At 34.8% G+C, this 26,956-nt stretch overlaps 1 protein-coding gene, 2 long non-coding RNA genes and 1 pseudogene across 3 annotated transcripts; 2 read left to right on the top strand and 2 right to left on the bottom strand.

Moving 5' to 3' along the window:
* Positions 1 to 226: 226 nt before the first annotated feature.
* Positions 227 to 4,927, top strand: LOC110700952. The gene is made up of 3 exons (XR_002507303.1): positions 227 to 1,758; positions 1,869 to 2,023; positions 4,878 to 4,927. It is a non-coding gene; the product is annotated as an uncharacterized LOC110700952 (long non-coding RNA).
* On the bottom strand, positions 2,365 to 18,097 carry LOC110700951 (annotated as a pseudogene).
* Positions 14,551 to 20,405, top strand: LOC110700953. Its single transcript, XR_002507304.1, has 3 exons — positions 14,551 to 14,690; positions 17,074 to 17,158; positions 20,139 to 20,405. It is a non-coding gene; the product is annotated as an uncharacterized LOC110700953 (long non-coding RNA).
* A 554-nt stretch (positions 20,406 to 20,959) lies between these two features.
* On the bottom strand, positions 20,960 to 23,355 carry LOC110701568 (replication protein A 70 kDa DNA-binding subunit B-like). Its single transcript, XM_021879201.1, has 10 exons — positions 23,212 to 23,355; positions 22,987 to 23,116; positions 22,646 to 22,742; positions 22,436 to 22,560; positions 22,280 to 22,364; positions 22,051 to 22,189; positions 21,546 to 21,706; positions 21,341 to 21,461; positions 21,236 to 21,239; positions 20,960 to 20,967 (listed from the first exon to the last, which is right to left on the bottom strand). Exons 1-10 carry the CDS (start codon positions 23,353 to 23,355, stop codon positions 20,960 to 20,962), a joined length of 1,014 nt encoding a protein of 337 aa, XP_021734893.1.
* Between the last annotated feature and the right edge of the window lie 3,601 nt (positions 23,356 to 26,956).

Below are 26,956 nucleotides of genomic sequence, written 5' to 3'. Positions count from 1 at the left end.
AAATAAGTACCATAATACAATAGATAGTTACAAAACAATGTATAAATAAATTTCTTTAGTAATTATTGTAGCTGATTTTTGCTAATTGAGCAACTCTTCAATTTATAAATAAACTTAGTTGTTTCTAGGAATTGAACTGACCAATCGAATATAAAGCAAGATTTTAATTAACTACTATTTCTATATAACATCATTGGCTAATATTTCATAACGAAAGATTATAAAGTCATACTTGCGATGCATTTAATAGCTTTGCTCTTTCCTTCAATTATAGGTAAAGACTATAAAAAAACCATGTCCACATTAGTATTATCGTGGATCCAGGTGACTTATCAAACTTTTTTTTTCTTTCTCTTTCTTTTAATTTCCTCTCTCCTCCTGACAAATTATTTTCTCTCTCTTCTTTCTTTTCTTTTTTCTCTCCTCCTTTGATGTTCTCTGTATTACACTTCAACAATGGTGAAGGCGAGAAGAGGAAGTTCATCAAAATCAACAATGGCAATCAAAACTAGATGTGAAATTTTTATCAAATTGGAGTAAACGAAGAGGATACATATGATCATCAGTTGGGCGGCCTTGCAAAGGTAGTTTTCGATTAATAAGTTCAATTTTCTGTGTAAATCGTCCGATTCAGTTTAATTTAACTTAGATTTTCAATTTTAGTGCTTAAAATTCACTTTCAAGAGGTATTTTAGTATTTGATTCGATTTTTAGGGCTTAGTTTTTATTAGCTTAATTCTACTGTTTTTTTTTAAATAAAGTTTTGGTTTTCTCTCTTGAATTGTTCATAGTTTTAGTGTAGAACTAGTATAGTAACCGTACAATTGCACGGTTTTGAAAGTTCAAATATTAAAGTTCATAAAATTGAAACTAAAATTAGCTTAATGCATGATAGTGTTATTTTCTTACATTATTTAATTATTCATTCGCAATAATATAAACCGATCTTATCATGATATTGCATATCATAAATTTAATTCAATGTTGAATTAAAAAAAAATAGATTTGGAGATATAAAAAAGTTTCAAGCCCTTTATACATTTTACCTTTTAGATTAGAACTACTCATGCACATGCATATGTACATACTTTTGGTTTAATCAAGATAATAATACTTTCTCTGTCCCTTGTGGTCATAAAAAATTAAATAAGGTACTCGTACTTAAATTGTCCCAAGATAAATAAAAGTTGCCATGTTATAAATACAAGTTATCCAATATATTGAAAACTTATGTATAACTATAACTTACTATGGAGTACGTGTAATATCCTATATATAAAGTGAAAGGGGGTTTTGGGTGATAAATTTCACTTTCCCAAATTACCCCTTCTCATTTTTGTCTTTTTTTTTTTAAAAAAAAAAAAAACAAAAACCCTACCATTTAAAAAAAAAAAACTAACATAATACCATCATTTTTTAAATCTTAATGCCATATTTTTTTAGGTACTTGAGTTATTTTATAGCACCATTTTTTTGCCAAAAAAAAAAAATTAAATATTGTACCACGGGTACTATTGTGCAATTGAGTTTTAATTTTGGTTTCATGCATCTTACAATCATGTTAATCCATCAAAGTAGATATGATTAGCTTTCAGATCTAAAATCTCTCTCTCTCCACCTTTCTGATCACTCTTTCTCTCTACTCCATTGCTTTGGTTCCCAGCAATCTACCGATCAACATTTAGTAATTCCAATCAATTTCTTATTGCAAATGTTCACGAAATTCGCAGTTTACATACTTCGATTTTGCTGCAAAAGGTTAGATTTATGTTTGTCTTTTCATTTGATTTAATTTCTTAGCTTATCTTTATTCTTCAATTCCATAATTTATAATGTTTCTTAGCTCATAATTTTTTGTTTGATGTTAGTTACAATATGTAAATGTAAACTATCCGATCATTCTCACAAGTTTTTGGTCAACTACATGCACAAGTTGCCCACTAAGCCCATTAAATTAACTCATCTTCTCCAAGCTTCATTTTCGATGTTCGGACTAATTCAAGAAGCTCACAAAATTTTAAAGGTAAGATTTCTATATTTATTTACATTGTTTGATTTTGGCTGATGATTCTTATGTTGCTTTGTAGTTGCATTTTTTTTTTGAAATATAGTTGCAATTTATGTGATTTTCACTAAGTTTGCTAAATTGATTGTGACAATTCAAGTTTTGTAATGAACTAAAGGTTGCCTAATTTTGTTATTTATTTCTTGGATTTTGATGTTATAGTACGTGCGATAGCTAATTTTCAAAAGTTTTTGGTAATTGGACATTAAGTTTGGAAAAGTAAAATTAGAGGATACATTTGGAAAATTAGAGGTTACCAAGTAGGGGGGGGGGGGGGGTTTGTTTTCCGATCTTAAATAAAGTAGGGGGTTTTTTTAATCTAATGATATATCGATAAAAATACAATTTGGGCAAACAGTACAATTCATGGACTTAGATAAACAATTATTGTGTTTTGCAATAAATCAGATTAACAAAGAGAAAGATAATATTATATTGAAACTAACATATTTAGGAGCAATTGAAAAATCATAATCGGTTCCATTGTGAATTAATATTATGCTACAATACAAACTTATGTAGCATAGTCGAGTACTATTTAAAATAGAGAATTGACTTATATATATGTTTCAGATGCATCATATTCATAAAGAAAAGTTTTAAAATTCAGTAAAGGATGAATTAGAATCTCCAAAAAAAATAGCCACAAGTCAACACATAACTTGAATGATTCAAAAAGTTCAAAAATATTCTAAGCATGAAATTAGTAGCTCGTACAGTCGTACCATTGACAACTTGGTAAAGAATTGTTCCACTGGGAGATAAGGCTGCATGAAAGAAAATAAGAGGAATAAATTTAAGAACATATGAAAATATAATCCTATATAATAATAAATAGTATGCATACAAATACCTCATGGTAAATTCTGGAAAACTTCTTTGTAAACTATATTATTTGTAGTATTAGAAAGTTCATTGTCCTTGTCACATATTAAAATTTTCAATCCTTTCTTGCTTGTCACTCTGGATATTTCAACATAGAGTTGTCCATGACTGAATACTGGTCTTGGGAGATATAAACCTACATGTGAAAGTGATTGTCCATGACTTTTATTTATCGTCATAGCAAAACAAATAACCAATGGAAACTGTCTTCTTTGAAGCTTGATTGGCAAATTGATGGTATCTGATGAGCTTAATGTCATTCGAGGAATGAACACTTTATGCCCTATATTACTACATGAAATGAATTTAGCTTCAATAACATGGTTTCCAAGCCGAGTGATCACCAATCTAGTACCATTACATAGGCTAGAGGACTGATCTATATTCCTAAGAAGCATGATAGGAACACCAACTTTCAACTTGATTATATGATTCGGCACCCCAAAGTATCTAATGGTATTTAGGAACTCAGTTGGGTAGATGTCTTCAATACCCATGGTTGCATCTTCCCGACATACGCTATCAGAACTTAAATATACCTTCTCTTCACCTGGTAATAAAGATAGCAAGTAATCATTGAGGATATCTACATTATCATGAGTTGGGGCTAAAATTGCTCTTTCTTGAAGATATTTTGGATCCCATAAATTCTGCAAAATTTCCAGATAAGTACTTTCAAAAATAGCTTCAACTAGATTACATGCTTCTCTTATTAGATTCTCATCATGGATTGTTATTGTTCCTTCACCATCATTCGGCTCTCCTAACTTACCATCACCAAATTTTAATATCCACTCTGAGAATTCCTTTATATCCTGATTGCTTAGCTCTGAACTTCCCACTTGAAGCCTCAAGTTCCTTGTAAGTTTCAAGACCTCACAATGATCCCACAAATAAGATGAGTTGATTGTGGAAAAAACAATGTCTTGTCTACTTTCATTTGTGATAAACGGAAGAATTTGTCGAAAATCTCCACCAAACACGATTACTTTGCCCCCAAAAGGTTTCTCCGTGGGCCTTAGAACATCCCTTAAGCTTCTATCTAAAGCTTCAAAGCAAAATTTGTTGACCATAGGAGCTTCATTCCAAATGATAAGTTTTGTTTTCATTAAAAGCTCTGCCAAATCGCTTCCTAGTTTAATATTACAAGTTGATTCTTCAGTCACATTTAAAGGTATCTTAAACCTAGAATGGGCTGTTCTTCCTTTGGGAAGGAGGAGTGATGCAATTCCACTCAAGCAACGGGAAGCACAATTTCTCCTTTAGACCGCAGAGCTGCACAGAGAGTTATCTAAATAAAAGTTTTTCCAGTCCCACCATATCTATTTATGAAAAATACACCCCCTTGACCTCTTGAAACGACAGCCATAATCTTCATGTATATCTTTCTTTGCTCATCTGTAAGACTTGAAAAAATTTTCCCGTGCTCTATATGCAAAGCTGGTCTATCATATTGAAGTTCATCTTGAATTAGCTTGTTTCTTCCTTCTGACATAAGCATGTCATCTGGGAATGGTAACATGGGATATTTTCGAAGCGTACCACCATTACCTTGTAAAAATTTTTCAATTTCACTAAGAGTGTAGCCTTTCAATTGATCTTCATTTAGCTGCAAATCTGTGCATTTTAATGTAATATGTAAATTATGCATCTAATAAATGAATATATATAAACAAATATAGAAAGAGTATTTGGTGAATCTTTATGTATTTTAAGTATCTTACTGGGTTAGCAGAGGTATGTAATGTGGCTTATAGTTATCAATTATGATTACATTATTCTGTTTATGCAATGATTAAACTAAAATTTACAATTAGCCTGAATGTGCCTTTAGCAGTATAGCAAGGCTATTTTATTATCATTTTTTTTTTTCTAATATTATTATTTGGCCTTGAAAATTACATGCTTATTTTTTGCGTTATTGCAGATTGTGAAAGCAATGGTGTCCTTCGAACAAGTGTATTATTCTGATAGCGGGTTCAGAATTATTAGAAAGCTAATATATTCAGTAAGGTCAAGTGATCGGAATGCCTGGGTGGAGGCCGCTTCCGATCAGTAATATTAATATAATTAATATTACAGCTTAATCTCGACTGAACCCTTCGGGTCACACCCAAGCAAAATATACGAACCAACTCGACGAATTAATTCGGAAGAAATTAATTCGTCGCCCGAGTGTTAAATATTTAGACGTCGGTAATTCGAGCTTAGAGCGTCGAAACCGATCGTCGGAAGTCGAGTCTAAATGATAAAAGACAAGACGCGAAAAATAATAATAAATCGACCATATTCCCGAAAATACCCCTAGCATCGGAGTGCCCCGAGCATCCGAATGCTAGGGGCAAGACGAGCTAGCGCACCGTGCTGGCAGCCACGGCCAGCCACGGCTAGGCACAACAGCAGCAGCTGGTGCGGGCTGGGCTCGGGCCATAGGGCCGTGAATAAGGGGAAGCTTGGAATATGGGAGTAAGTGGGGTTGCCATGTGGCGCAAGGTGAGGGAGAGAGTGGGGAGCAAGTTTGGTCCCCATCTCCAAGTGGTCCTCACCTACTCCCTCATGTATGCTTGACACTTGTTGATTTATTACTAGTTTGCTTAATAATTTTATTTTAGCTTTAAAATAAAATGTGAACTCATTGTCCGACATTGATGGGAGAGATTTTCATACTCTCATCATTCCCTATAAATACCCAACTTGGGGCATTGGAAATGATGCTTGAGTGGGAGTTAAAAAGAGCATTCCATAATTTTGGGAAAACTCTTAAACTCATATAACACTCGGGTTTTGGTCGGACCTTGCTAACCCCAAGGTAGCGGACCTTAAAGTTGTGTTCGCCCTTTTTGTGGGTGGATACCGTCGGAGGCGCGGCGCATGACGTGCTCGTAGCTTTCAAGTAAGAGTCCCGGTTTTTGGGCGAAGCTCGCTTCGATGGTAAGATTCGTTATCTTTTCTTTGTGATTATTTATTTATGCTTTATGATTTTAATTATTGCGAGTGGTTCCTCGGGTCGGGGTTTGTTTCCGCGGTGAGTTGGACTCACTAAACCCCAACAGCGGTATTGGAGCCCCGCTCGTTTATTTTTATAATCATGTTTTTCAAGGTTTATTTTGGCTTAATTTTCTGGTTTAAGTTGCTAATTAGATTAGTAGCTCGGTTTTATTTTAATCCCGTTTTTAATGTCGAGTTTGGCCCAGAACCCAGATTTTCGCCCAAGACTAGTGAATTTTGGGTGGAAAACGTGTTCTGGAAAGGTTTTTACTCCCAAAGGGCCTGTGATTTTAGCCAAATTCTGACCAGAAATTCCTTTTTCGAGGGGTTTTTCGTTTTTGATGAAAATTTTTAAGTCTTTTCTAACCTTGAAATTAATGGCATAAATTGTTGATTATATGGTTGATTATTTGCATTATTTTCTGCATTTTTATGTCCCCTTAAAGCACACTTACTTGGTAGTATTTGATGCTTAAAGGTTGATTTATTTTCACATAATTGCAAACTAATTGCTTTTTAGTGTGAAAGTTTTATTTTGAGGCTTCCTAAGTGTTAAAGATTCAATCTTTATTTGTGATAAGTGATTGAAACTTTAAAAAACCACTAAATTCCATGTCATTTTGTGTTAAACTTTGATGTTTTAATCATTTTGAGTTGATTGGAAACATAAAGTTTCGATTTTTGTGATAGAAATTTGGTTATCTTCATGTTGGAAGATATAATTTTCAAGGATTCACAAAAAAATTAGATGTTGGAATTTTCATTATGAGCATTAAAGTTCATATTTTTCCAACTTCCCTTTACTTTGTCAAATTCTCAAGTTTAATTTAAATTGATTAAATTGAAAGTGAGAAATTGCCTCAATTTTATGTTGCACCAAGCTAAACCAATTTAATTAAGAATGGTTCTTAGAATTATTTAGGTTATTTGCACTTTGAAAATTTTATTAAGTTAGACTTGTTTAAAATTTTATTTTTCTCTCTAAATTAGTTCTAAAATTAATTTAGAATTAATTATTGTTATCTCGCGAAAAGGGATCAAATCCCGAGGTCGTGGCATGCAAAACGAGGCAATGCATCACCTTGGCGAGCCAGGCTGCATAGCAGCCCATATGTGGCTGCCAAGGTGGCAGCGCCGCCTTGCTTGCGGCCACACGCGCGGCAGCAGCCACGCACGGCAGCAGCATACGCGCGGCAGCAGTACGCGGGCTGCAGCAGCCACACGCGGCTGTGCCGTGGCAGCAGCTCGCGGCCGTGTGCCGTGTGTTCGTGGTCTTGGCGTGTGCGTATGCTTGGTGCGGTGAGGTGAGGTGGCTAGCCGTAGTAGGCTTAATGTTAATTATTTTGCCGTTTATTTATTTTAATTAATTTTGTTTATTTTAATTAAAATTTTGGGAGGCTAGGCCTCGGTTTTGAGCGGCATTGGCAAAATTTTCATTTTGACAAAGTTTGGGTGCTACCGACTTAATTAATTAGATTAATTAAGGAAATGCGAAATTTAGTGGGAGCTTCAATTATTAATGACGTAAATTATATAATCGGTTAAACAATTTTGACTAGTTTTAATTAGGCGTGTTAATCGGATTAACCACCTAGATTAGTTACTAGTGCGCGCGTTGTTTAAATGCATTTTACTTTGTTTTAATTTGTAAATTGCATGGGCCATTCACAAATAGTGAATGGATGAATGGAATATATATATTCTCTCTCACAGGTTTTATGAAATGGCAACTAGTGGGACCCGACTAGGATAGAAAATACGGACTACGTGCCGTTATGTATTTTTGTAAATCTAAATACGGTCTACGCACCGTTAAGTATTTTTGTACTTTAATATTTAGATTATTCCTAGTTGTAGACACTAGTTTTTGCATAGTTTGGTTAAGTCTTGAAGACGGCGTATCTTGGAAGACAAAGCTTTGAATTGCAAATGAAGACCTTTTGAAGATATGAAGATTTCAAGGGGTCATGCTAGTTGCCAATATGCATCTATAATTTCGCTCTATATTTTATGCTTATATATATATGTGTGAATTATTCGTTAGATGCATGTTTTAGGTTTTCTTGATGTTGCGATGATTAGTTAAGTTCACTTAAATCAACCAACATAGAAATCCTAGGTCCCTAATAATATTGAGTCAAACTTGCCTTTCCAAAACAACACTTACTAACCGAACGAGAGTGATGGTAGGCTACGCCAAAGCGAGGTGCCATCACTTCTCCAAGGGGCATAAGGCACACCGGGTGTGCACGTTGGTTTTGGTTTAACTCATCGGTATGAGTGAGGAGTCCTCACATACTGTGGCAAAAGAGATACATCGTCAAAGATGCATTAGATGCGACGATTATCTAACCAAGAGTGGCTTAGAGCTATTAGCAAAGCAATGCTTACCCAAGAAGATTGAGTGTTTAAGACAAGCCAAAGCATGCTTAACCACTCTTTGTTTCTTCGGATCTTGGAATCGCCTTATTTTCACAAAATAGGGACAAATTTTGCGTGTGAATAAGACGTTAAATAAGTATTGAAAATTTGCATGAATAAAATTCAATCTTATTAAGTATTTTTGAATGGTTTTTCATTAAAATTCTTTCAATTGTAGAATCATGTCTTCAACCCTAAACAATCAGTTTTCATTACGCTCAATTCTCGACAAAGAGAAGTTGAGTGTTACCAATTTCCTTGATTGGAAAAGGAATTTGCGCATCGTTCTTATGCAAGAATAGAAAGAGTATGTCCTTGATGAGGAAATGCCCGACGCTCCAAATGAGGAGGTAACTCAAGCGGCCCTTAACCGATGGCAAGTAGCCGATCGGGATGTCAAGTGCGTAATGCTAGCCACTATGTCTCCTGAACTTCAGAAAACCTTCTTCGAGAAGGAATCGACCTATGAGATCATTTCTGAGTTACAGAATATGTTTCAAGAGCAGGCTCGAACTGAAAGGTTTGAAACCCACAGGCAGATCCTTGAGACTAAGCTCAAGAAAGGAGAGCCAGTCAGCCCACATGTGCTCAAAATGATCGGATTTTGAGAACATGGGAAGGCTTGATGCGGGGTATTCAACTGAAATGGCTATTGACATCATTCTCCATTCCCTTCACAAAGGCTATGACCAGTTCAATATGAACTACAACATGCATAGCATGGAGAAAACCCTCACCGAGCTTCATGGGATGTTGAAGCAAGCTGAGCAGACGCTCAAGGATGAGGGAAAGCATGATATGCTCATGATTAAGAAAGGTAAGCCGTTCAAAAGGGCAGGCAAAAGGAAGAAGGGCTTCAAAGGGAAAGGGAAGAAGAACTTTCCGCCTAAGCCGAAAGCTACCAAAGACAACAAGGAGAAAAAGGTAGCATCTTCTAAGTCTGATTCCGAATGCTTCTATTGCAAGTATAAGGGACATTGGAAGAGAGACTGCCTCAAATTCAAGGAAGATAAGAAGAACAGAACCGTTGCTTCTACATCAGGTATTTACGTTATAGACTTTAACTTCACTAGCTCGGCTTCATGGGTATTAGATACCGGATGTGGCTCACACCTTTGTTCCAATTCACATGCACTAAGGAACACTAGGAAGCTAGCGAAGGGAGAGATCGAGCTCCGGGTAGGAAATGGAGCAAGGATTGGTGCTATTTCCATAGGATCTCTTAGTTTGTCTTTGCCCACGGGGCTAGTTTTGGAACTTGACAATGTTTATTGTGTTCCCAACATTACCAAAAAAATCATTTCAATTTCGGCGTTGGACGCCAAAGGTTTTGAATTTCGAGTTAAAGACCAATCATGTTCATTTTATCTCGATAATGTTTTATATGGTACGACACATTCAGAAAATGGTCTTTATGTGTTATCACTAGACAAGGAAATTTATAACGTTAATAATCCTGCAAAGAAAGCTAAGACTACACAGTCTAGTCAAACTTATTTGTGGCATTGTCGCCTTGGCCACATTAACATCAAACGCATCAAGAAACTTCTACAAGAAGGTATTCTTGACTCATTTGATTTAGAATCCTTTGAGAATTGTGAAGGATGTTTATTAGGCAAGATGATAAAGCAACCATTCTCCAAGTTAGGAGAAAGGGCCAGTGACTTGTTGGGACTAATACACACCTATGTATGTGGACCAATGAGTACACCCGCAAGGAGTGGTTATCGGTATTTCATAACCTTCACGGACGACTTTAGTAGATATGGTTATGTCTATCTAATGTCGCACAAATCTAAATCGTTTGATAAATTCAAAGAATTTCAGAACGAAGTTGAAAACCAACTCGGCAAGAAAATCAAAGCGCTTCAATCGGATCGAGGTGGCGAATATTTGAGCCAAGAGTTCGATGACTATCTGAAAGAACATGGAATACTTTTAGAGTTGACACCTCCGAGAACTCCTCAATGGAATGGAGTATCTGAAAGGAGGAATCGAACCCTGTTAGACATGGTCCGATCTACTATGGGTCTTAGTGAACTTCCAATCTCTTTCTGGGGACATGCACTTTTAACTGCGACACTCACACTAAATCATGCTCCGTCAAAAGAAGTGGAAAAGACTCCATATGAATTATGGACAAGCAAACCGCCAAGGTTGTCTTTTCTCAAGATTTGGGGATGCGAAGCATATGTCAAGAAACTCATTTCTGATAAACTTCATCCGAAATCTGACAAGGTTTACTTTGTGGGTTATCCAAAAGGAACCAAAGGGTATTACTTCTACAACAAATCCGAGAACAAAGTGTTTGTTGCTCGTGATGGTGTCTTCTTGCAGAAGGAGCATCTCTCCAAAATGACAAGTGGGAGGAAAATCGAACTCGACAAAGTTCGAGAGGACGAGCAACAAGGACAAGTTGACAATCAAAGTGCTTACCAAGCAGCTGTTGACATTGGTCAAAGTCAAAATATGCAAAGTCAACCCGACAATGCAAATGCTCAGTCCATTACCCTACGTAGGTCGACTCGACCAAGATCTCAACCTGACAGATATCTCGGTGTTGTATTAACCGAAGATCAGGACATCCTAGTAGTGGATGGAGATGAGCCAGCAACCTACAAGCAAGCTATGACGAGCCCCGACTCTGCAAAATGGCAGGAGGCCATGAAATACGAAATGGACTCCATGTTTAAAAATCAAGTATGGGACTTGGTTGATTTACCCGCAGGTTACACACCTATCGGATGTAAATGGATTTTCAAGATGAAAACCGACAAAGATGGAAATGTATGTATTTACAAAGCAAGGCTGGTAGTAAAAGGTTACAGGCAAATTCACGGCGTTGATTATGATGAAACCTTTTCTCCAGTTGCTATGCTTAAGTCCGTTCAAATTCTTCTAGCGATTGCTGCATATTACAATTATGAAGTATGGCAGATGGACGTCAAAACCGCCTTCCTCAATGGGATTTTGGAAGAAACTGTGTATATGACACAGCCTGAAGGTTTTGTCGACCAGAATAATCCTAAGAAGGTATGCAAGCTTAAGAAGTCCATTTATGGATTAAAGCAAGCAAACAGAAGTTGGAATCTGCGATTTGATGAAGCCATCAGTGAGTTTGGTTTTATCAAAAATCCAGATGAGTCTTGTGTCTACAAGAAGGTCAGTGGGAGTGACATCGCCTTCCTAGTCTTATATGTCGATGACATTTTGCTCATTGGAAATAGCATTCCATTTCTAGAGTCTGTAAAGACTTGGCTCGGGAAATGTTTTTCAATGAAAGACTTGGGAGAGGCTCAGTACATATTAGGCATCAAGATCTATAGGGATAGATCAAAAAGGATGATTGGAATGAGTCAGAGTACTTACATCGATAAGGTACTGGCTCGATTCCAAATGGAAGGAGCCAAGAGAGGGCACCTACCCATGTCACATGGCATAACCTTAAGCAAGAAGCAGTGTCCAAAGACACTTGATGAGCGAGAAAGGATGAGTCGAATTCCATATGCTTCGCTTATTGGATCGATCATGTATGCCATGATATGTACTAGGCCTGATGTATCGTATGCCTTAAGTGCTACGAGCCGATACCAATCAGACCCAGGAGAGACGCATTGGACTGCGACCAAGAATATTCTAAAGTACCTGAAAAGGAACAAGGATAAATTCCTGGTTTATGGTGGTAAAGATGAATTGGTTGTTGAGGGATATACCGACGCAAGCTTCCAGACAGACAAAGACGACTTTAAGTCACAATCAGGATACATATTCTGTCTCAATGGAGGAGCGTTTAGTTGGAAGAGTGCAAAGCAAAGCACAACCGCTGATTCTTCAACTGAAGCCGAGTACTTGGCATCATCTGAGGCAGCCAAGGAGGCAGTTTGGATTCGCAAGTTCATTGATGAACTTGGTGTTGTACCCTCCATCAAGGGTCCAATAGACCTCTATTGTGACAACAATGGAGCTATTGCTCAGGCTAGAGAGCCACGAGAACATCAGAAGGTCAAACATGTCCAGAGGCGATTTCACATGATTCGAGAATGGAAGTCAGAAGGTGAAATCAGAATTTGCAAAGTTGGAACGGATGACAATGTAGCCGATCCACTTACTAAACCTTTGCCTCAAGTGAAGCACAACAAACACATTGAGGCAATGGGAATCAAGCATGTCATGAACTGGCTTTGAATTCCATTTTATAGTGTTTTAATCAAATTTTGAACAATGTTGATGTAAAGCACCATGATGAACCATTCAGTTTTGGAGTAATTAAAATTTTCATGCAATTTAAATCACTCTGTCTCTATTTAATTGTGGTTTAGAATTAAATAATGAGTCCATTCGATTTTAATAAATATTAAAAATAGGGTATCAAGTCAATGGCTTGGATAAAGAAACACCTATTAAGTGAACATTGAATATTTTAATCGAAAATTATCCCTAATCAAGGTCATATTTTATGGACGATTAATGACCATCAGAGATTAGTGTGTAGTATGATTTGTAGCACCGTTTCTTGTGCTATGAGGATATAAATCATTTGCACAGGTATTGGTTTAGAACCATACTGGATCGACCTATGAGGATACTTTAAGAGATTTAAAAATCGTCATAAATATTTTCTCATTATTACTATCGGAACTCTTTTCCTTTGACCATGAGTAGTGGGAGATCTCTTGTTTGAGTACTGGTCCGCTTTGGTATCCGCCAAACGTCTGCCGTAACTGGGGATTATAAAGACAGATATCGGGCGGGTGAGTCCTCTTAGTAAGAGAAGCTACATTACAAGACTGGAAATGTCCCCTTATTAACAATAGGGAACATGTCTTGTTGTTTACAAGGCCTCTTGAAGAGCGAGACTGTGAAAAATGCATGGTCGTGCTCAGATGGATTTTAGAAATCATCTGCTTACTAACAGTCAAACTCGGATTTCGAGAAACACTTCTGGACGTAACAGAGATGACTAGTAATATTACTCTGTAGTTCATGAAGAGACATGAAGAGACATAGGATAAGGGCTATACACTAAATGCACACTTGTCCGGAAGGACAAGTGGGAGATTGAAAGGAATGGTGTCCTTCGAACAAGTGTATTATTCTGATAGCGGGTTCAGAATTATTAGAAAGCTAATATATTCAGTAAGGTCAAGTGATCGGAATGCCTGGGTGGAGGCCGCTTCCGATCAGTAATATTAATATAATTAATATTACAGCTTAATCTTGACTGAACCATTCGGGTCACACCCAAGAAAAATATACGAACCAACTCGACGAATTAATTCGAAAGAAATTAATTCGTCGCCCGAGTGTTAAATATTTAGACGTCGGTAATTCGAGCTTAGAGCGTCGAAACCGATCGTCGGAAGTCGAGTCTAAATGATAAAAGACGAGACGCGCAAAATAATAATAAATCGACCATATTCTCGAAAATACCCCTGGCATCGGAGTGCCCCGAGCATCCGAATGCTAGGGGCAAGACGAGCTAGCGCACCGTGCTGGCAGCCACGGCCAGTCGCGGCTAGGCAGAGCAGCATCCGCGCCGCGCCACGGCAGCAGCAGCACCGCACCACAGCAGCAGCTGGTGCGGGCCAGGTGCGGGTCGGGCTCGGGCTTTGCTCGTGGCTGGGCTTGGGCCATAGGGCCGTGAATAAGGGGAAGCTTGGAATATGGGAGTAAGTGGGGTTGCCATGTGGCGCAAGGTGAGGGAGAGAGTGGGGAGCAAGTTTGGTCCCCATCTCCAAGTGGTCCTCACCTATTCCCTCATGTATGCTTGACACTTGTTGATTTATTACTAGTTTGCTTAATAATTTTATTTTAGCTTTAAAATAAAATGTTAAAATCTCATTGTCCCACATTGATGGGAGATATTTTCATACTCTCATCATTCCCTATAAATACCCAACTTGGGGCATTGGAAATGATGCTTGAGTGAGAGTTAAAAAGAGCATTCCATAATTTTGGGAAAACTCTTAAACTCATATAACACTTGGGTTTTGGTCGGACCTTGCTAACCCCAAGGTAGCGGACCTTAAAGTTGTGTTCGCCCTTTTTGTAGGTGGATACCGTCGGAGGCGCGGCGCTTGACGTGCTCGTAGCTTTCAAGTAAGAGCCCCGATTTTTGGGCTAAACTCGCTTCGAGGGTAAGATTTGTTATCTTTTCTTTGTGATTATTTATTTATGCTTTATGATTTTAATTATTGCGAGTGGTTCCTCGGGTCGGGGTTTGTTTCCGCGGTGAGTCGGACTCACTAAACCCCAACAGATTGTACGTGACTGGGAGATCAAGCTGATATGTTCAGGATGTGGTTAGATCAGAAGCAGGCTAACATGAGAAGTAAGTAGTATATATCTACTATCTCTACTATATCTATTTTTTATGGATAGCATCTTTCATGCAATCTCTTTTAGGACAATAAGTAGCCATAACATTTATGCTTTAGAATAACTATTTCTCTTACTAACAGAGTTTAAGCTTTGTGGACTGTCCTATTTGACTTATTACTTGTGAGTTTAAGCTGAATATTAAATTTAATCATTAATGTCTTTGGTGCTTGTCCTACCAACTTCTATATTGCATGATCAAATGTATACTTAGTCACATTTATGTATGTTTCTTGCTAATTGAAATCTAGATTGCACATAGAAAATTGAAGATGGTTTTTCTTACTAATTAATATGCAACTTATTATAAGAAATGAGCACGTTGCTTAGAGAAGATGTTTACGATCAATATGTAGAATGCATCTTTGTCTGTGAATAATATCATCAGATAGTAAATTCCATGTCACTTCCCAAACATACTCTGGTTGTGATAGACTGTCAGACAACAGTAGCAAAGAAAAAAGGCTTCTTAATTAATGTGCAGATCCCCAAAAGCTTGCTTCTTTAATCCCATCAATGTATTCTTTGTCGTCATCTAATAGTCCTAGTGCATAGCAAGCATCTTTAAATGAAGGATATAGAACACCATCGATCGTTCTTATATCCTCATAACATGTTGGGCCTTTGACATGATTTAGTAACACTCTTAAGTAGTATCTCTCTCCACAACCTGGGGAACAAGGTAGATTCTCCCAATAGAAAATCTTCCTTTAATTTTTCGTTTTCTCCATCGTTTTTATTCTCCGATCCATACGAACCTTTTTGGGAATTCAACATAAGTGAGTTGTCTAGCTTCCTCATCAGTCTTGTTACACTCCATCCATGCTAAGAACATTAAATTCTCAATTGAAGGTTTGTTTATGACTGAATCTATAGGATCATCGTCTTCAAACACAATGTTTTGCTCATCTTAGAAGATGAAAACTCAATCTTTCAACAGGAGGAAATCTATAATGCATGTCAAATCCATAAATTCTCCAAGTTGCTTCACAAGGTGAAATATACCTGCAATTTGTTAGAAAATATGTTAAATACTTTTTTTTAATACATATGTATAAATACTTTCTTAACCAACATACATCCAAAAAAAAAATAACTATATAATTTTAAGAAACTTAAAAAGTGTAATCAGGGAAACTAACCTGCAATCATAATAGGACTTTATTTCATCAACATTATCACCATTTTCTCCATAAAGTGCATTCGTAACACGATCATTTCCTTTATTTATGTATTTAAATAATTACTTGATCGACCTGTGTTGGTTGCACCATTAAATATTGATATGAGCACGATATTTTAGCAAGAGTGTCGGGTTGTAGGGAACAACAAATATGTTATCCAGTTTGACTCCGTTCTTTTCAATAAATTTGCCGTCATCCCTTCTTTTGTACATTGGATACCATTCTTCATCAAATCTTGTGCTTTCAGTGAAATTCTTAGGGAAATGTTTCGAGCATTTCCCCTCTTTCATGCATGGAGAATTTTTGTTCATCGCACCACAAGGACCATGCATCATACTATCCCCAAGAATTTCATATAATTCAGGGCTCTCTATTGGATCCGGAATTTCAGCAGATATAACTCTATCAGTATCCTCTGCGGTTGAAATCTAATCATTGGGATGCAAAAATAGAAGGATATGAGCATGAGGCAATCCACGCTTTTGAAACTCTATTGTGTAAACCACTGAAAGAAAAAAACTTATTACATTTAGCTTATAATCAAATATGTTTATGATACAATATCAATATTCGAAAATCTCATAGCATATAAATGACATAATAGAATAGCATTACAAACTTACAAGCATTAACTCTCCCGAACATTTTTTTTATCTTTGAGATCATGTATTAATTGATCTAGTTTCATCTTGAAAACTCAGCATAGGATGTCAGGTCTATCCTCTGATTTGAGTCCCCTCTTTTGGATAAATCTATTGATTTCTGGCCATTTTGGATTACAAGTGAATGTGATAAATAAATCTGGGTATCCATAACACTTACATATGACCATGGCGTCTTGATAATTTTGCATCATGTACCTGAGTCCTGCTGTAAATGATGAAGGTAAAACTACCCGTTTTCCAATGGAGGATGGATCTGTGTCTCCCCACATTACAACATCAGAAAGGTTCCTGTATAATTCTGACCTTAATTGCTTCTGATGTGTTCGAATGTAATTTAGTCATTCTGCCTCTATCATTGTATACGCATCAACTAAAAATTGTTGAAATAACTTTCTTAACAACAACAACGTTGCAGCTTCATGTAACCTGTCTTGAATCCTAAATGTAAAATACTCTCTAATACTTAATCGTTGTCGTTTCCTCATAGAATTTTCATCGGTGTCCCTCAACGGAATATCACCGCTATATCCATCCTCACCATATGGAAAAAACAACGGGTATTGCATAGCAAGGTAAGAAGGATGAAGTTCATTAATTCGTTGTAGCATTCCTGATTGTCTTTCAACAATAATATCCCTATCTTCCGCACATCCAATATCTCCCATAATGAGAGCTGCCACTTCAGATGCACTTGGGAGGTTGTATGTGCTCCCATCAGTCTTCCGTTTTAGTTTGACATTTTGAGAATCGTTAGGATTAAATCGATCTCTTGCCATTCTAAAAGCTTTAGCAATAGGGTTGTGTAGATCAAGCATTGTTTTGAGGTCATCAATAATTGCATCTTCGAATTCATCAGAATTTCTTGAATTCCGCTTCTTCTCTAGTCTTTCCTCATACCACAACATCGCACCACAAAATCTACAAGTATATACTGGATCTCCTACATCCCAGTATTCTGTTTTATGATACAACCACGTTAGTTGATTACTAATACATTTAGGAAAATAAATTGTAAGGAGAAACACATTACCTTTCAATGAGTTAGCTGAGATATCATTTTCACCTAAACACAAAAATTTCATAAATATTAAAATATGAGGTTGTTGAATTACTTAAAACTTTAAATAATGTTAACATTGTTATATAATACCTTCGCTATCTGCAGTGTCGTCATTGACATTGGGATTTTCTTCTAAGGGAAAATCAGAGCTACTATCACCTATATAGGAGGTTGCTGCATTACTTAAAACGTTATTCAATTATAATAATAATTATTATATTTTTTTTATATATAATACCTTGGTTAACTGCTGTGTCATCATTCATAGTAGAATTTTCCTCTAAAGGCAAAGCAGAGCTACCCTCACCTGTATTTGAATAGACACATTCATTTCATTTAGAATATACTACGAACATTTTAATCAACACCAATAACAATACAAAAATTAGTAGTATGTACCTCCTGATATTGTTACCAAGTTTGGAACGTTGTTGTCTCTTGACATTATGATTCTTCCATTTTGAATTACTTTTTTTCCGGGCATCAAATGGTACTTTTTCTTCTAAGTTGAGCCGCATCACATAGAGTGGAAGTATGGATTCTCCTAAATTGTTTGGGAACAATTTGCACTTGATTTAAAAAAATCATCCAAAACTAATACGGCAAACAGAGCACGTTAAAATACTAAGAACCAAAAAGTTGTTTAAATGGTGGTTTTATACAAAAAAAAAAAATTATAATTGTATCTACAACAATGATGGAAATTATAAAATGACTTCAACTTATGAGCTCTTACTTTAATTTGATACATTGTATTAAGTATCACAATTTTCAAGATCAATTAATTATAAACCAAGTAATTGTAAGAATGCTACTTCTAATTAAAATTTTCAAATGTATATGCATGTATATTATTATGTAGTTGTGCTCTATTAATTTCTAGTTTTGTATAGTTGCGCTCTATTTTATCCATCTCATCCCCTCACCCACAAAAATCAACAAAAAAAAAGATTTTAAAGGTAGTTTATACATGCTAGCTATTGTGTTGTAGCTAAATTTAAAAGTAGGAGTGACTTGACCATTTGAAATGTCGCCTAATGGGTTCCTTTGAATTGATTGCACGTCTTTATCCTTTGTTTGCTCTATATCACCTGTAAAATATATTTTTCATGTTTAGTTGAATTTGCCCGATCATAGAGAGAGTAGTTTTATTCAATATGTAAATTAGAAATTACCATGATTTTCACTATCACGATTTCTACGCTTCCTTGTGATTATCGCTTTTCTCTTTAGCCTTGCAAGCCGTGCAAAATTTGGATTCATGGATAAATCTGTTGACAATATGTGGACAAATTATTTATATAACAAAAATTAAGTTTTATACGATGAACTCATTTGTTAATGTGACGTACTTTATATATATTGATATGAAGTTGTTTGCGTATGACATCAAAAGAAAAAATAAAACATTAAAATTGTATGCAATAAGTATAGTTCTACCGCATGCAACTTATGAATTTCAATACCTTTAGACCAAAATCAATTAAAAAAAATCTTTTAGAAGGGTTTTTTTTTTTCAATATGATATAATTAACTTACCATGTATCAAAGTAGTATTACTTATAAAATATTTTATGCTTATCACTATAGAATGAAATAAAATTGTCATAAAAGGAAATACTAAACTACTTCCTCCGTTAACTATTATTTGCAACAAAAAGGGTATTTGCAGACTCCTAGGCAAAATTTGTTTGTGAGTGTAAAATAGAGAGAGAAAAAGTTGGGTGCATGTGATGAGGAGAGAGATAGAGAGAAATGATAACCTAAAAAGGAAAGAAAACATTTGTTGCATATAATAGTTAGCATCCATTTATAGTATATGTTGCAAATAATAGTTAACGGAGCAAGTATTTTAATCATATATACTATACCTAAATATAATGTTAATTCCTTTCCCAGTGTATATTCCATTAGCTTTTCCATAACTACTTTTTTGCTACTGGTACTTTCTCATAATTTAGTCGGCCAAAAAATTATATAAGATCATTTTTCTACCCTATAAATATATTGAATTTTATTACACGAAGTAAATAGTTAGGAAATAAATAGTTAGGTTGTTGTATATCTTTTCATACATACCTAAATTGGTCATTTAATCAACTAATCATATATTTTAGATATATTGGAATCAAGAAAATCATTCTGACAATCTATTTACTATGCGTATGCCGCCTAAATATATTCTTATTTCCTTGCCAAGTGTATATTCCATTATCTACCTTCTATGTTATAAGTTGCAAGATGCACTAAAATGAACCTACTCTATATGATGCTTGATTATTGTAAAAAAGATCATTTGAATTATTTTTTCATAAACTTTTATTTTTTAAAAAAAAAAAAACTGAATTTAGTGGATTTTTTTACTCTATGATGACTATGATTTTTCATTAAATAAATTAAATAGTTAGGAAATAAATAGTTTGGTTGTTGTATATATTTTCATTACTACCTAAGTTGATCATGAAATTTTATTTATTTATTTTTTGGTATAGGAATACTGTGCAGAATTCACTCTATGGGATTAATGGAATCTTGTGTACGTCAATACACAAATGTATATATAATGCCTTTTTTTTAGGAAATATATAATGCCTAAATATGTTTTAAGTTTGCTGTCAACTATTTATTTATTTTTGTACAGAACTCATTATATATTCTACACGTACCTCAAACAAAGAATTATTTTTTGCATTAACATTTGGAGAACAATTTTTTCATGTGTATTATTTAATTATTCTTATTACTATTCAATTCAAATATAAAATAGGCAATGTAATATTAGACGATGAATAAAATAATAAAATATCTTTGTAAAATTACTACAATCAAAAGTAGGCAAAGTTATATTCCACGAATCTTATTATAATTTGTACTAAAAGATAAAATTCAATTATTCTTTGGATACAAAACAATAATACTAAAAGCTTTGACCCCATAAACTATCTTTCATACAAAGTTCAATCCTTGCAACTTGCGAGTGTTGTCCTCTTTTTCTTGTTTTACTACTATCTTCCTTTTATTGGTAGAGTGTTGTGCAGAACTTGATTCGCCTTCAATCTCAACAGATGAAACATTCTCAAGAGGTATTTTTGTTGGAGTGATAAAAAAATCACTTGGATCCCCATTATCACAAATCACAGATTTAGATTCTTATAATGTAAGTTTCAAGATTTTTTTAGTACAATAGTTAATTATATATACATAATTAAAAATCATATACTTAATTATGTATCAACTTTTTATATATAAAAAGTTTACCTTTTCTTTCTCAGATGAAGTTTCTATTGGTTTATTGGAAGACTGGACATCGACATCATCTTCCTGCAAATATTGATTAATAAAATGCATTTAAAAATTTACTTTCCATCATAATTGACCATATTTTATAATGAGATTTATAATGTCATTAGTTATCTCCACATTACTATTGACTTCCAAAAAGGATTTGATTAAATTCTCATCATCACTTATTTTGAGGACCGTAAACTTATCTCAATTCTTTTCGAGATTGTACTTCGAAATTTGGACCTTGAACAAATTTTTTTGTTCAAAAGTAAATCAAGTTCTTTTGGATATGGATCATTTTTACCTTCCTGCATAAAAAGAAATTGTATTAGAATGGTTGGACAAAGAAGGGTTGGATAGTCCAATATGAGTATTAAAACTCAAATGTTATACTCATATTTTTAAATACCTTTGACAGCTTATCCTTCAAATCCATAGCTGATATTTGAAGAATTTGAAATATTTCACGATCAAACATGACAAAAGTTGTTGTTCCGCTATCATCTTCCACCGTCAGAGTCACTTTGTACCTACATGAATAGAATTGTAAATATTGCAAAGTATGAAGCATTTAAATATTTCATATAATCATGTACTATATTTTGAAAAAGTACCTTGGCAGAGCAGATTGCACATGTGCGTCACATTTTTGGCACCAATATCTTCCACCTCCTTCATAATCAACCTTTTTGTTACATTGTTTGCAAGAATTATAGTACCATGCGGTATCAGATTCTATACCAACGATGGTAGCAAATGTCACAAAATAACATTTCTGTAAAATCCATATAGTATATTAACTATTTTTAAAAAAGATGTATCTCTCTTTTTTTTTTTTAAATGTAGTGAAAAATCTATAATTATATATCAAAGGGAATATATTATCTCGCAATATTTAATTATCCCGTATTTATTACGACCTGTGCGATTGGATTAATAAAAAAATCTTATAGAATATATTAATAAAAGAACACATTCTAGTAGAATTTTTGTTAAACTATATTCTATCTATAAAATAACTGAACTATATATGCGTTATTTTTATTCAAAAAAAAAATTCTATAAATTTTGTTAATATTTAATTATTTATATACACACATAATTATCAAATTAACTTACTTTATTAGTCTCACATATCTCGTCCAATTGCTTGCGTTCATACATTATCAAAAATTCATCGGACAAAGAATGTGACATTTGACTTGGCAACTGAGTTATATTTTGTGAACGAGAATCATCTCCACCGATAATGCTAACACTAGTAAAAAAAATATTATCAGTTCGATATATGTTAGTTAGTTGGCAATATACACGTATTTAATAAAATTAACTTAGTGATTTGTTATGCCTGCCCCTAAAATCACGCACTTCGGACATGTCTTCATTAAGGAATATCTTTGTTGCAAAAAGTGAATTTTGTAGAGTAACTTCATCTAAATAACAAAACTTATCAATATTCAATTATATCAATTTTGAAAAATAAGTTGAAATAAAATAGAATTACCTCTAAAGATCTTAATCATAGCAAATTGTATTATGATAACAACGTGTCCTTGAATGTCATCTTTTACAAAATTTGACACTTGTTCAGCATACTTGCCCCATAAAGTAGTTTTCAATTTGTTCTTCCTATCAATAGTATTGAAGAAAACAATAAATTTAAGCAAAATTTAATTTTTTTGTACAAAATATAATATACAATAAATTATCTCACTGTTGATCTTCTATCTCAAGTGGCAGCTTGAAATTTGGTGTAGAACCTTTCGACTCATCTATCATCTTACCAATTCCCGTAATCGTTCCGATTACATCTATAAGACACCACAAAATATATAAATTTTAAAAATTTATATTTTTAAACAAACAGAAATTAAAAGGGACAAAATACGTGTCATTTAAAAGGTAATATGAGATTTACCGACTAAATAAATGTCATTTAACTGTTTTTCAAGTATTTTGTGAAAAGGGACTAAATCTAATCCGTGTAAGGAGAGCCCAACTTCTTTGCAATCTTTGATTGAAGTCTTATAAAAAAATTGATTTTATAAGTATGACAAGTTGCTCTATACTTTCCATAATTTTTTCCTACTCCAAAGTTAGAAATGATGCAAGTTGAGCCTTCATTCACAAGTTTTTCAAATCGCTGAATAAGTGTTTGTTTGATACTGGCTTGCATCTTTGATCCCTGTGATAAAAATTGTAGTAATTGTTATGTACATAAATAAACAGAACGCATTAGTAGTTTGAATAAATTACGAAACAATAAAAATAACATTGTACCTTTTCATCAACCAAAACGAATTCAATTGAACCAATTTTTTCAGGTTTATTGTAATCTGGAACATACCAAACTCTCACAATCCTAACTTTGATCTTCCAATTTTCTTTAAGAGGGGTGATATAATTCAACATGGTGTACGACATTTAGAATTTAATGATATAAAATACAAACTTTTGGTTCTTGTATATCAATTAGAATGATAAGTGTATATTTATATGTTTTCTACACTCAAATATAGTGTTTATTAATTTAAGGAAGGTAAGGGTGGTAACTATGTCAACACTACATTTTATTAAATAATCAACCAACTATATGATAGTGGAATGTTGAGATTTTACTAAAATAACTAAGTAAGGAGATACGTTAATTGTGGAATATAGTAAAAATATTGTTCATAAAAATGATTTGTCAAATCACAAATTAACTATATTCCACATATTCCATTATATTCGTAACATATGATTCTTAATATATTTTGTGAATATTATTACTTAAAAATCTATATGATTCTTACTATATTTCGTAACATATGATCCTTACTATACAATCTTTGTGAATATTCTTAATATATTTCACATATTCCACTATATTATTTTACTTAATATATTCCACATATTCCACTATATTATTTTGAATGAATATTATTTTGTGATTCTCTGCCTTTTCACATACATGTAATAAGATATAATCATAAACTTTTAGAGATTATTTGCTAAGTATAGATTGACGTACCAATTTTGCCAAGTAAATAATATATATATACAGCGGTATATATTTTGTGACTGGGAAACTCTTGCTTTGAATTTCTATAATAAATATTATCCTGCAGAGAGAACAGCGGTACTAAGAAGTGCTATTCAGAACTTCGCTCAAGAGGTCGACGAAACATTATATGAGGCTTGGGAGAGGTTTAAGGATCTACAGAGAGAGTGCCCCCACCACAATCTAGCACAATGGCAATTGATCCAAGCATTTTATAATGGACTTGGAAATTCTTCTAGATCAGTATTAGATTCGGCAGCTAGTGGGAGGTTTATGAATTTAAATGTGGATGATGCAGGACAGGTTATCGAAGACATGGCAATGCACAATTTCCAATATGGGAATCCGAGGGGGTTTGCAAATAAGGGAAAACATAATGCCGTTTCCGTATCCTTTTTGCAAGCCCAATTAACGTCTATTTGTCAAAAATTAGATAATCTTACTGTTGTTCCTAACTCTGTAGCTAATGTTTCTGCTGTTGCTAACCATGAAGCTTTTTGTGAAAATTGTGGAATTGTAGGTCATTGGGAGCAAGATTGTAGGAGCTCTATGGAACAAGTTAATGCCTTCCAAACCTATAGGCAAAATAACCCCTATTCCAATTCCTACAATGACGGTTATAAAAACCATCCTTATCTTTCATACCGGAGTACCAATGTACAAAACCCTCCACCTCCACAACAACCACAACAGCAACCCCCACCACAGCAAAAATATTACCATCCTAATGCCAGCCAGAAAAGCCAAGCATCACCCTCATCATCTACCGACCCTGCCATGACAGAAATTAGAGCGATGCTAGCTAATATGCAAAAGCATATGGAGAGTAGGGATGCGCAAATTGATTCTATTCTAGCCCATAATAAAATTATAGACAATAAAATTGCACAACTTTCATCTACCCTACAATCCCGTCAGCAGGGAGCTCTACCATCACAACCTATCCATCCTACAGATCATGCTAATGCAATCACTCTAAGGAGTGGTTCACATTATGATGGACCTCCTATGCCAAAGGAAGATGGACCAGTTTCTGATCTAGATTCCTCTATACCAAACGGTAATCCGGCTAGCCCTGCAGGGCTACAAAAAGATACTAACCCTACTAATGTTTCTGTGCAGGGTAAATTGCAGGATAAGGGAGGAGATGTGCAGAGCCCAGTTATCAAGCTTCCATTCCCTAATAGACAACTGAAGAGTAAGCTTGATAAACAATTCGGTAAGTTTTTAGAGGTTGTGAAAAACCTGCAGGTAACAGTTCCTTTCACTAACTTAATCACTCAAGTACCTGCCTATGCTAAATTCATGAAAGACATCCTGACTAGGAAAAGGGCCTTTAATGAAGTAGAAATTGTAGCTTTCACAGAGGAGTGTAGCGCTTATTTGCAAAATAAATCCCCTCCTAAATTAAAGGATCCTGGTAGTTTTTCTATCCCTTGTCACATTGGGAATGTTTTCATTGATAAAGCTTTATGTGATTTGGGAGCTAGTGTCAGTGTCATGCCATCATCTATATGTGCTAAATTAAATATGGGGGAATTAAAAATTACTAATATAACTTTGCAAATGGCAGATCGTTCGGTAAAATATCCCTTAGGTATTTTAGAGGACGTACCTGTCAGAGTTGGTAAATTTTTTATTCCGGTTGATTTTGTTGTTTGAGATATGGCAGAGGACACACAAATACCCATTATATTAGGTAGGCCTTTCCTCCACACTGTAGGAGCTATTATTGATGTGAAAAATGGTAAACTAACCCTTTCTGTAGGTGACGATAATGTTACCTTTAATTTAGGAAAGGTTTTGAAAGGGCCTATGTTAGAGGAAAATTGTTGTTATATTGATACAATTGATATAATGGACAATATTTGTGTTGATAGCTTGCCACAGGTTCTTGCGAAGGATCCCTTAGAGGAAGTTCTCTGCGGGAATTTATCTAGCGACAATGCAAGCATTTGGGGTAATGAGATACAGGATATTGAAAAGGCTCTTTCCTTAGAAGAGTTAAGCCCCAAGGAGACAATGAAGGTAGTAAATTTAGTTCAGGAATCAAAACCTGCAGAGGTCAAGAAACTTGAGCTAAAATCTCTCCCTTCTCATTTAAAATATGTTTTTCTAGATGAGCAGAAACTACACCCCGTGATCATCAGTACTGCACTCACTGACCTACAATCTTCCCAACTTCTAGGGGTCCTCAAAACCCATAAGAAGGCTATAGGGTACAGTATTGATGATCTCAAGGGTATTAGCCCTGATTTTTGCATGCACAGGACTCATCTAGAGGAAAATTACAAGCCCTGCATTCAACCCCAACAAAGATTAAATCCAAACATGCATGAAGTAGTCAAGAAAGAGGTGATGAAATTACTTGATGTAGGTATCATCTATCCTATTTCTGACTCCAAGTGGGGTGCAGGTAGTACCGAAGAAGGGTGGGATGACTGTGATAACTAATGATAAAAATGAATTAATTCCCACTAGAACTGTAACAGGGTGGCGTAAGTGCATAGACTATCGTAGATTAAATATCGCCACTAAAAAGGATCACTTCCCTCTCCCCTTTATTGATCAAATGCTTGAGAGGTTAGCTAATCACAAATTCTTTTGCTATTTGGACGGGTATTCGGGATTTTTCCAAATTCCGATTCACCCTGAAGATCAGGAAAAGACCACCTTTACATGCCCTTATGGCACTTTTGCATATCGTAGAATGCCCTTTGGTTTATGTAATGCACCTGCTACCTTTCAACGTTGCATGATGAGCATTTTTTCTGATTTCATAGAGTCTATTATGGAGGTCTTTATGGATGATTTTAGCGTATATGGTTCTTCATTTGATTCATGCTTAATTAATCTCGCTAAAATTTTGAAAAGATGTGAAGAGTGCAACTTAGTACTTAATTGGGAAAAATGTCACTTTATGGTGACAGAGGGAGTAGTCCTTGGCCATATTATATCTGATAAGGGCATACAAGTAGACAA

This window comes from Chenopodium quinoa, unplaced genomic scaffold (assembly GCF_001683475.1).
Source record: "Chenopodium quinoa cultivar QQ74 unplaced genomic scaffold, ASM168347v1, whole genome shotgun sequence".
Lineage (NCBI taxonomy): Eukaryota > Viridiplantae > Streptophyta > Magnoliopsida > Caryophyllales > Amaranthaceae > Chenopodium > Chenopodium quinoa.
This window is presented reverse-complemented; position numbering and strand designations above follow the sequence as displayed.

What these genes read in the sequence shown, in the direction of transcription:
- LOC110701568 (XM_021879201.1), bottom strand. Translation starts at nt 23,355, where the DNA reads ATGTCGTACACCATGTTGAATTATATCACCCCTCTTAAAGAAAATTGG. An exon ending in TCGTTTTGGTTGATGAAAAG is followed by an intron (nt 23,117 to 23,211) that starts GTACAATGTTAT and finishes TTTTTATCACAG; the next exon opens with GGATCAAAGATGCAAGCCAG. An exon ending in AGATATGTGAGACTAATAAA is followed by an intron (nt 21,707 to 22,050) that starts GTAAGTTAATTT and finishes TGGATTTTACAG; the next exon opens with AAATGTTATTTTGTGACATT.